This window comes from Salvia hispanica, chromosome 4 (genome assembly GCF_023119035.1).
Source record: "Salvia hispanica cultivar TCC Black 2014 chromosome 4, UniMelb_Shisp_WGS_1.0, whole genome shotgun sequence".
NCBI classification, from domain to species: Eukaryota; Viridiplantae; Streptophyta; class Magnoliopsida; order Lamiales; family Lamiaceae; genus Salvia; species Salvia hispanica.
In genome coordinates, this window is record NC_062968.1 from 40,119,024 (window position 1) to 40,129,891 (window position 10,868).

Here is a 10,868-nt window from a genome sequence, read left to right on the forward strand (position 1 = left end):
AAGCCAGTAAATGTGAGGTTTTATGGAAAGATAATTACCATATATGAAATAATTACTTCTCAATCCATTTATACTTCACTCATGGCAAGATTTCAAGTACACAAACTCATAAGAGAGAGATCATGATGTGTCGTCTTCCCTCTGTTCTTTATCCAATAAGTCACTGCTGCCCTCCTGCTCTTGAACAGCTGAGCAACCGGCATCGTCTTGTGCAGGTGGGGTTGTCGTCTCTCCCGAAGCCTGAGCTATAACGGGCGTTGAACTCTCTTGCTGCTCAAAAACCAAGCTTGTAAGACCGTTCTGTCTTAGGTATGTGTCCAAAGGCAAACTAGCTTCTTGAAGCAAATTCATCATGCTTATGCGTGCAGTTCCCTGTCGAACCGGACAGCAGTTCAAGTCCAATCCTCCATTAAAATTATTAGCATTTTCTTGAGCTGGGCCATCGCAGCTCTGGCATTTCAAGAGATTCTCACTTTCCGATCTCTTTGCATTATCCGATGGTGCCTGACTGGGGACGCTGTCAACCTCGGCTTCCTCCTTGGCAGCAGATTGATTCCTCTGTGCGATTTCTGCTTCACGCTCCGACTGGCGCTTCTTCTTGCGCATCATCAAGGTTTTGAAGCGTCGTTTGACAGTCATGCAGACGTTGCATACGCACGTTGGTTTGTGTTTGCCCTTCCCGCTTGGAGGCTGTATGCAGACGATGCAGGAGCAGCCCGGACGATGCCTAGGATGTCTTGTGGTTGTTGCCACAGATGAAGATCCTGGCTCGCTCATGTTTACCCCAGCAGGTGCTCCGTTTGTCTGTGCTTCAACGTTTTCCTGATATTCTTGTCCGTGTACTGGTTTGAGGCTTGTTAACGCTCTCCTTTTCGTGAAATCTGCATGACAAGCGAAAATTCGTATTAAATGCAGATTATCACTAAATCTAAAATCACAGAAGCCATGAATGGTGTTGAGTGATGCATACATACCCTTGTGCATTCTGACAAGATTCTCAAGTCCCCTTGCGTCCATTTCGTCGGGAGCAGAACATGAGCATCTGATTTCAAAAGAATGTCGGTACGAAGCTCAATATCTTGTCTTTCGAAAGAAAATACAAGGATACAACGATACAAACCTCATTGGGTCGTTGATATTGTCTTGACATGTCCATTTGGGAGGGAGCAGAAGATCAAGTGGCAGTTTTCGCCATTTTAAGCAATTGTCGCATTGAGTCCATTGTTCTTGTTCCCTATATTAGAATGGTCATTCGTAAATTATCCAATCTTAATCAACAATAAGAGGTATAGCAAAATAGTAAGACAGCAGCAGCATCAGGAATAATTCCATGATTTAGTACAAGTCTTCATTCATTCTTACCCGGGGAGACGAACGATGAAAATACTTCTCTTTCCGAAAACAGGTGGTTCCTGAAATGAATACGAACACCAAACTAAAAATTGAGAATCTCAAATGCAGGATGACTGATGTCGATTGAAAAGAAATTTCTTACATCAAATTCTTCGATTTCTTGATCCTCAACTGAGACAGTGCTTGGCTTGACAGTTGGTGATGGCCTGAGCAAATCCTGCACCTCTTCCCACGAGAGTCTCAGCTCCAAAGAATCATAGCCGTCAATAAGTAGTCGTTTACTCTTTGCCCCAATGTTTCTTCTTTTGCGCTCAGAAGGCACCAACGCGAGATTGTCTCCTCCAGACTTGCAAACATTCATTTCGGTGATTTGGGGGCTGATATTCCCGGGGTAGATGTGCTTAGGAAATAGAGTCATCGAAGGACTCCTGCTTCCTTTTAGCGACTGAAGAAGGCCAGAATAGCCGAGGCTTTCGGCATTTCCCATGACCGTTTCGCCTTGAAAAGCACCCATATCAATTGGATAAAGTGAATCCTGCTGCAAAGCAAATCAACAGTCATTTTTTTTTAATTTAGAGTACCATCAAAGATAACTCTTAGAACAAATTGAATAAGACCATAGCTACCTTCTGTACTGAAACGCTGTTACACGCTTTGCGGAACCCCATTAGAAGTTTTCCTTCTGGATCCATACGACTGAACGTAACTGAACAAGAAAACTTAAAGAAGTGAGCAAAGGAAGGACTGCACTGCCAAAACAGCTGTTCAAGATTGAATATTCAAACATCATTGCAAATTACTGGAATGTGATTATTGATAAGAACCATTAAACTAGAGAATCGCTATTATCTACTGATTTAATATCAAAAGAGAGAATTTATTGTTTTTTATGAATTATTGAACTTCTGATGAACAAAACTTGATCACAGTACCGGTATCTCCAGCTTGTAATTGCATCGACTGAATGCAGGGGGTTACACCCTCCAAAACATACATTCTGCTATTATTATTTGGCCAAAATCGGAACTGAAATACCCATTCTTTGCCCTTCAGATCCTGAATCCTCAAAGGAAGGCCCTCCGGTTGAGAGATAGGCGGGAAATATGCCTGAAAAGCGAGTTAGGCTAATCTCGTTAGAGAACCAAAGAAAAAGGCTAAAAAGATAAACACAACTTATGCTTATCATTTGTAGTGAGAAAACGAGGGCGAATAAAACAATACTTTCAAGAAGCACTAGCTATATTAGAAACATACTTCGGCACATGCTTTAGGAAGAACCAGACGACCAATACGGCCAGCATCACTGGCACTTAAGACCTTTTCAAACAAGGGAACAATGGTGGAATTTGAGCTGGCAACGACCAAATTAAGGATACACACTGCTTAAGAAGTAGTTAAAAAAGAGAAAAAGCATATAAATATATTAGTAAAAAATCTAAAAATTAGGATACTCTCCGGATATCTGCTGCAGCTCCTGGTCTGTTATCCGTGGCCAATAGCGTGGAAGCAATTGACTTTTAACTCTTCCTTCAACAGGTGGCCTTGCAACACGTAATTGTGAAATAGAGCTAGAGTTTGTTTCTACTCCTGCAGCCAAAATGGTTGGTACCCTTGGTAAGAGATGGTGGGGCCTACAACCCTGTTGAAAGGAAGAAATTGCAGTGTTCAATTGCCTTTCTTCGGTGATAACCCCGGACATGGTATTTGAGTTTGACGAAGCAGACAAGCTGATGCTCAGGTTCGTCTCAACTAACGACTTATGTAAGCTTCTACTTTCTTGGAACATGTCATAACTTTTTGATGGTCCAAAAGTTGGCTGATTAGAACTCGACAACAATTTATAACCTATTCCTTCAGGACTGGCAAGAGATTCTTCGAGTTTCCTTGAGGTCACATTGACATTCTGAGATGGTAACAAGTATTCTTGGCAGTCCATTTTAGTATCATCACCAGATTGTGCAGGTACCATCGTATCAGAATTTCTATCAGTGCCGTTTTCTGTTGAAAGATCACGTGCTTTATGTTTTTCTTCTAAGGGGGTCTGCATAGGGCTTTGGAAGAATCAGAGTATGTCTCCGTTAGAGAAACTAAAACTTAGTGCAGTTAAAAAGATTATATAAAATTCTGCGTGAAACTGCAATATTCCATATAAAGAGCCAATTTCACACATGTCAGATACATAAACAGAATAACAAACAATGCAGCACCCATTGTCTAGTGTCTCATTACGAGCATCCGTAAATTGCTCTTACGCGAGAATGTGGAAAACTCTTGCTGCAGCCTGCACATTTCACCCCACCAGTGTCGAGTAGCTCTAGCAACGTACTGGAAGCAATGCATCCACAATGAAGACGCTGCAAAGCTTTTGAGTCAAGCTCTACCAGTAAATGACAAGAATCCAAAAGAGAAGACAGTGTATTATAAGAAGCCACAGGGAAAAAAACTGAGTGCACACCTTTCCGCATGAGGTGCACTCCCTCCAACCTGTTTCCTCTAAATGGAACGTTTCACAGAAGACCAAATCTTTATAGGCAGTCCTGTAAACAGCCATTATGTTGTTAATAGGAATAACCACTGCTAGTTTCTATTCTTAACTTTAATATTGGGGAAGGGCAGCAGTGGTGATTGAACTGAAACCTCTCCTTTTACACTAAGAAGTTCAGCCCTTTTATCTCCCTAAATGAACCCATTTTTTTTATAGCCACGGAGGTAAATTGCTCCAACTCATAAAAAAGACAATAAATTATTGATCCAGATAGAGAGTGATTTCTTCCAGAGCTTACAAAAGATGAACTTAAATTGTACAACAATCCATTATCTTGATTAAGACTTCAACGGAGTAAGGTTAGCTCCCTCGAATGAAAACCAAATGTTGTTTTTAGAGAAACTGAGAAAAGCAACCTTTCCCATACATTAAGATCTCCCAAACTACTAGAATTAACACCAATTGAAGGACTGATTATGCCAAGTATTATACTGGAATTCACATCATCAGCCCATTCAACTTAGTTCTTCAATTTTATTTGAAAAAAAGTGAACATCAGATTTAAGCATCCTAGTTTGCTGCTATCTGAATAGGTTAGGAACTTGACACAGTTACATTGTTGTTCTACTAAAATCTGCACTTATTTTATTCCCAAACAAAATTAAAGCCACAATTAAACAAGATTTCTTTCAATTAAACCTAACTATTCAGAGAGAGAGATGAGACATACCCACAATCATGACAGAGAGTAGCAAAACCACCGGATCGCAGAGGCCAGCCCTTTTTCCAATTAAGCGAGTAGGATGCAGCGCAAATCCCATTCATGCACAACCCCCCACCCTCCATTACAGAATTACCAACTAAACTAGTCAAAATTGGGGAAGTAAAATGTTAGTAAATCCCTAAAAAGTGGCCCAGTTCGAACAGGGAGGAGAAGTGGGAGCTTTTGAGTTTAAAAAAGAAAAAAACATTTCTTTTTGCACGAGCAATTTGTGAAGTGATAGTAATGATTGGTCTACATATTGCGGCCGTACTTAAAATCCAACTAAGCCGCCGCCGCCGTCGATGCGAGGGCGGCGAAGTGATTCACCTCCAAAATATAAGATGATTGGTAATCGTAGCTTCTAATTCTTCCTTAATTGGAATTATAATTACCTGTGTTGTCAATTATTATGTTATGAAATGTCAAGATCGAATTTGGTAAACAACAATTCTCTCTTGCAACTCACTTTTTTTTTATAATGAATTTGAGAAGCTGCATTTTTCATTTTTCTTCAAGTTACTGTAACTTGTTACTAATACTTTCAATTTTGTCATGATTTTCAGAAATTGCTATCTTAATATCGAAAATTAAATTTATTACTAGTGTTGAAATTGACTTAGCACCGAAATTTGATGATGTAGGATTCAAATAGATGATACAGTGCCTCTAATAAACCCTGATAAGATATGGTTTTGGTTATGAGAAATTAAAAATGATAAAAAAAATAATACTACTCTTTCTCTTTCCCATTTACGTTTTTTTCTTTTTAGTTTATTTCAAATAAGATGACATATTTTCTTTTTTGAAAACGTTCTCTCTCCAATTAATACATTCAATCATTTTTTCGCATTCCTACTGAAATATTCATCTTTCTTTTTTAACACTTACACCCACTTTTTCTCTCTTCAGTTAAGCACATTAACCAATAACTTCTAAAATCATGTGCCCGCCAAGAAATGTACTATTTTAGCTGGAACGGAAGAAGTAATATGGGAAAGGTAGTTTATACGGCCAAGAAATGTGTTATTCTTCATTCACTATTCACTCTTTAAACATTATAACAAAATGGAGGGATATCTATTTTTTAAAATTATGATAACATTTGAAACTAATAAATACTTCATCTGTTCCATAAAAATAAGGACAAGTCTCTTTTTTCGCCCATCTCATAAAATATTTCATTTTCTTCTATTACAAGTTGTCTCAAACTCATTACTCATATACTTCAATTTATTTACAACTAACTATATCATTAGGGTCCACCGTTAAACATTAATAATAATATGGGTATTACTATCTATTGACAGTTTGACATCATTTTAACTACCATTCTCATCATCTCTCTTACTTCCCACTATAAGCGAAGCAATACTCTATTTCTCTCTTATTTATCTTTTAACCTATATTTTTCTCACATCTGCTTTATTCACTTTTTTTAATCATTAAATATATGAGCCACAAAGGAGTAGTTGATGGATGTGCAACCAATAAAGTGGTGAGTGCATATGGAAGAATGTCATAGTGAAGCAGTTAGGTGGAACTATACTCTTCTTGCATAGGAGTAGTAGTAATGTAATTATATATAGGCATAATAATTTAATGTGCATTTTCCTGGGCAGCTGTGCACGCTGCTGTTTTGGTGATGAAGCAATCATCATTAGTTTTTTTTGGCTGGCAAGTTCGGTTGCTTTCAACTATGCTTGATGACGCCATCCACACCTCACGATAGCGTCACTAATCCTTCTTGGGCCTTGTTAAATTCCCCATTTCTAATAGGCCTCCCTTATATATTAGGCCCAATAATAATTCTTTTAGCATTAGTCGATACAATTACAATTATACAATCTACTCTCTCGGGCCGCTATAAAATATCTTATATTTTATGTTTCCGTATGTATATTAATAAATGTTTTATTTTACTTTTATTATTTTTATCAAATAATTTCCACATTCTAATAACTTATTATACTCATATTTTATTATAAAATTAATATAAAAAGTGAAGTTCATCTTCCACTAAATTATTTCTACCACTTAAGATTATAAAGTCAAACAATTTTTAAAATCCGAACCAGTCAAAAATGGGATATCTATTATTGGACTGAGGAATTACTAGATATGATTGTTACTTTATGCTTCTTCAAAGTCTCGAGTTTAGCATGTGCATGTATGGAAATAAAGTTATGATTAGAAATGCAGCTGCAAGATTTTTACATGGGATAAGAACTTGTCCTATTCTTTAAACATTCCAAATTGTAATCGGTAAAATTCACGTATTGTGAAGTCTTTTTGCATATTACTATATGTTTTTATAAACAAATTTCACAGACCCATGCTTGATGACTAAACGCAGCATGAAAAATGACAGCAAAGAACACACACATAAAGATTGAAGAATACTCCTCCATTTCTTAGTTACCTAGATTTTCTGCAAGGAAGAAAATATAGATATGTGAAAATTACTGCTATCCTCATTAGTAGCACAGGAAGAAAAATAAGTAATTCAAGAAGCTAAATATCTTGAAGAGACACATGAGGATAGAATGACAACCTTACATATATCTGTCTAAAGAGAATAGAATTTGTAAATCTCCAATCTTTATCCAACAAATCTTTACTAGTAGTACTATATAGAAGCTCATACAAAGAGTACAACAGAAGTCTCCTATATTCTTTAGGTTTGAATATATGATGCATTTACACTCATCATTTCAAGCTCATGGATACAAAGTAGTATTCCAAATTCATCTCCAACCAGACAACTCTCAAACATACAATATCTATTCATTTTAGTATCCAAGCTTCTTCTCTATTCAGAGAGTTATCACATTTACTACTCACATCCAGAAAATCAACATGCATATCAATTAAGCAAGGCAGCACATAACAAACTATACAAACAGACTCTAAATATTCTCAAAATGAATCGATCCAACGAGTTAACACGGTAATATGCAATATACAATGATAAATTTTTCTTTCTATGCCCAATGTAATTAATTTTATGATTGCAGGAGTCAGCTCAATATCCTATCTAATTATTCAGAACAAAAGAAATCTTCTCCGAATCCTGACAATCAGCAACCAAAAATACGAAGATCAGTCCCACCAAATCAAGATTACTTCTTTGAATCATTATCCCCTAAAAATCTTCCTCTTTTTCCTTCTTCTCCGACTCTTCCCCAGGGAAACGGTCCACCCTGCGAGGCAGAAACAAGGAATGGGTCTCAATTTTCTCATTGGAGATGGACAGATTACTACCCCGGCAAGGCGCGAGAGTTGGTTTTTGGTGGAGCAGAAAATCGATGCTGATTCAAAAACCACCTATGTCGGAGAAATGAATTTCGCCCATTACAGCACTCAACAGTGCGAGCCTTCATTTAATTCTCGGGCTGGTGAGAATTATCTTTCACACAGAACCCCCATTAATGCATAAATATGACCACAAATCTATGCATATCTAAGATACTGAACAGGTCCTTAATTGAGGTTTCCACTTTGGCACCACACCTTTCTTCAAAGCAAACCCATAAACACAAGCAGCCTCCAACACCTTTCCTTGCAGAATCAACTCATCAATCAATGCCTTAAACGGTATCCCTCTTGCCTTTCTGTGTTTATGCATCATCGCCAAAACTGCCAAAGCCTTGTCCACCTCACCGCAGCAACAAAGAGCATGAATAGCAATGTTGAAAGTGAAAGTCTTGGGTGAAAACCCAATCCCAATCATCTCATTCAAAACTTCAAAACCTCTTCTTTCCATGTCCCTCCCATTGCAGCACATGGCCTCAATCACCAGCTCATATGATTCTTGATATATGGGATACCTCCCATTCCTCATCTCATCAAACACATTGTATGCATCATTCAACACATACTTCTCCTTCCTAGCATGCCTGCACAAGCCCCTCACCAAGGTGTTCATCATCCTCTCATCCACGCGATACCCGTCTCCAACCATCTCCTTGTACGCCTGCATTGCAGCTCTAATTTTGCCCCATTTCAACAGCCCGTGCAGCAACGTGCTGTAGCTGATGTAGTCGGGGCTGCATTTCCTCGCTCTCATCCGCCTCAACAGGCCGAAACCGCGCAAGGGCTTCCCCTCCTTGAAGTAACCATTGAACAGAGTGTTGTACGTTACGACATTCGGCGTCAACTTCATCCTCAGAGCTTCACCGAGCAACTCGAACGCCTCATCCGAACGTCCTACTTTGCAAAAACCATCCATCATTGCAGTGTAAGTGTAGATATCCGGCTTGATTGAAGAGTTTTTTACGCTTAATAACAAGTCATAAGCCTCCTCTATTCTACCAACGTAGCACAGACCTTTCAACAAGCAGTTGTACGTGTTAATTGTGGGCTCGCACCCTATTTTAGACATTTCGTCGAACACCTCATATGCCTCCTTCAATCTTCCACTCTCACAAAAGGAGTTGATTACTGTGGTGAACGTGGCCACATTTGGCTCGAATCCATTCTCCAGCATCTCGTGAAGAGCGATTCTCGCTTCTATCATCGCCTTGTTCTTGCAGAAACCGTTCACCAAAATTGAATACGTCCGCACATCCGGGAATAAACCAAGAGACGATAAGGTAGACTTGAGCTTCCACGCCAATTCAACCTCATCCGACGAAATTAAGGAAACGAGTAGACGATTGAATTCAGCAATAGTTCGAATTTCCCCATATCTATTGACTTTCGCCAGTGCTTCGAGCTGTTTTGGAGATGTGGTAATAGTTTGAAGAAAATCTTCGAATTGCAGTGTTGTGGTGCTCGTGTGTCCGTAAAGATGGTGTTTATCTTTGATGGGAGCGGCGAATAAATGAAATTTCCGGTGATGGATTGTGTTGGTGGAGTAGAAGTATGGCGGATTGAATGCAGAAAAATCGGGTGATTGATGAAGGAAAGTGGAGGGTGTTTGGCATCGGGAAGAAAGCATGGTTTGGGGAATTGAGAATAATGTGATGCAGAAATGGTTAATGGATAAGGAAATGATTCGTGAGTTTAATTTAATTTATTTTCGACTTCGGTCATATACTCATACGTTGAGATGCCCACGGTTCATGAACCGGCGGTTCCGATTTTAGGAAATGTGGAACCAGAATCGAACTGTGAGGCTATTTCACGATTTCGGTTTCGGTTCGAAAATCGGCGGTTCCGGTTTTGATTTCGATTTTTACGGTTTTTTTGGTTTTGAACCGGCGGTTTTAGGCAGTTTTGGCTCGATTTCACGGTTTTTCAGCGATTTTTCCCGGTTCCGGCACGGTTTCGGTTCCGGAATTTTGGAACATGAACCGAACTACGGTTCCAAGAGTGACAGTTTCGATTCGTTTTAAATCTCACGGTTCCGGTTCGGAACCGAAACCGTCGATTACGGTTTCACGATTAACCGCCTGAACCGAAAACCTTGGGCATCTCTACTCATATGGAATTGCACTCTGACTTGAAAATATTTATAAATTACTTCTAGTAATTAGGAGTATCTTTACAATTTTGAGGAATGTAATTAACAGAGTCCACATGAACTATAGTTTTATTAAAGAGAGTATTAAAAATTTAATCCTTAAATTGTGCACTCCATCCGTCCCATTTTAGGAGTCCCGGTTTACCATTTTTTAATGTCCCACTTTAGGAGTCCTGGTTGAAATATTCTAAATGGTATTAGACCTCACATTCCATTAACTTTTTTCCACTCACATTTTATTATAAAACTAATATAAAAAAGTAGGACCCACATTCCACTATCTTTTTTCACCAATTTTTCTTTACATTTCTTAATACTCGTGCCAAACTCAACCGAAACTCCTAAAATGGGATGGAGGGAGTAATAATATTAACCGCGGTCTCCATTCTTTAAGAATATAGTAAGATGGGTCTTATATTTGAAGTAATATTAAACGTGGGTTACATGTTTTGTTTTCACTTAGTCTAGTAGTATTGAAAATTGATATGATTGTAATATGTTTTAGTGTATTTGATTCATCACTAGGTTTGCCTTAATATAGGCCATATTACAACCGTGTGTATGGTAGGAAATAATCTATACATAGACAATGTAATTGTGTATCAATCACCTATTAATTGTGTATCAATTACTCACTAATTACGTATTTTTCTTCCTTTCATCGTGTGCTTCTTTTGGTAAGTCTTTGTGACAAGTAATACTCCATCCGAAGATGATCTCACTTTTCTTTTTGGTTTGTCCCAATTAAGATGGCACATTATTTAAAATGGAAATCTCTTTATACAAGTGAGACTTTTATTCCA

At 38.3% G+C, this 10,868-nt stretch overlaps 2 protein-coding genes across 5 annotated transcripts; both read right to left on the reverse strand.

The window, feature by feature from the left end:
* Nucleotides 1-18: 18 nt before the first annotated feature.
* LOC125221253 (B3 domain-containing transcription repressor VAL2) lies at nt 19-4,994 on the reverse strand. 4 transcript variants are annotated; one of them, XM_048123378.1, is made up of 12 exons: nt 4,569-4,994; nt 3,809-3,890; nt 3,606-3,707; nt 2,805-3,394; nt 2,608-2,704; nt 2,286-2,460; nt 1,980-2,059; nt 1,496-1,888; nt 1,363-1,412; nt 1,121-1,234; nt 975-1,042; nt 19-881 (listed from the first exon to the last, which is right to left on the reverse strand). In XM_048123378.1, the coding sequence occupies exons 1-12, from the start codon at nt 4,682-4,684 to the stop codon at nt 121-123; spliced, it is 2,628 nt and encodes an 875-aa protein (XP_047979335.1). In that variant the 5' UTR covers nt 4,685-4,994; the 3' UTR covers nt 19-120. The 4 variants fall into 4 exon arrangements, with proteins under 4 accessions (XP_047979335.1, XP_047979334.1, XP_047979336.1 ...); XM_048123377.1 differs by having other exon boundaries at nt 1,496-1,891; nt 4,569-4,992; XM_048123379.1 differs by lacking the exon at nt 4,569-4,994 and having other exon boundaries at nt 1,496-1,891; nt 3,606-3,715; nt 3,809-3,888.
* Nucleotides 4,995-7,445: 2,451 nt separating this feature from the next.
* Nucleotides 7,446-9,556, reverse strand: LOC125219521 (pentatricopeptide repeat-containing protein At1g62680, mitochondrial-like). The gene is made up of 2 exons (XM_048121519.1): nt 7,926-9,556; nt 7,446-7,801 (listed from the first exon to the last, which is right to left on the reverse strand). The coding sequence occupies exon 1, from the start codon at nt 9,538-9,540 to the stop codon at nt 8,062-8,064; it is 1,479 nt and encodes a 492-aa protein (XP_047977476.1). The 5' UTR covers nt 9,541-9,556; the 3' UTR covers nt 7,446-7,801; nt 7,926-8,061.
* Nucleotides 9,557-10,868: the final 1,312 nt, after the last annotated feature.

Excerpts from the sequence above, each read along its gene's own strand:
- LOC125221253 (XM_048123377.1), bottom strand. The coding sequence starts at position 4,684 with ATGGAGGGTGGGGGGTTGTGCATGAATGGGATTTGCGCTGCATCCTAC. Across the intron at positions 3,395-3,605 it reads AGAGTTTTCCACATTCTCGC|ACCCCCTTAGAAGAAAAACA; the intron begins GTAAGAGCAATT and ends AGCCCTATGCAG. Across the intron at positions 2,705-2,804 it reads CTGCAGCAGATATCCGGAGA|CTCAAATTCCACCATTGTTC; the intron begins GTATCCTAATTT and ends GGTCGTTGCCAG.
- LOC125219521 (XM_048121519.1), bottom strand. The coding sequence starts at position 9,540 with ATGCTTTCTTCCCGATGCCAAACACCCTCCACTTTCCTTCATCAATCA.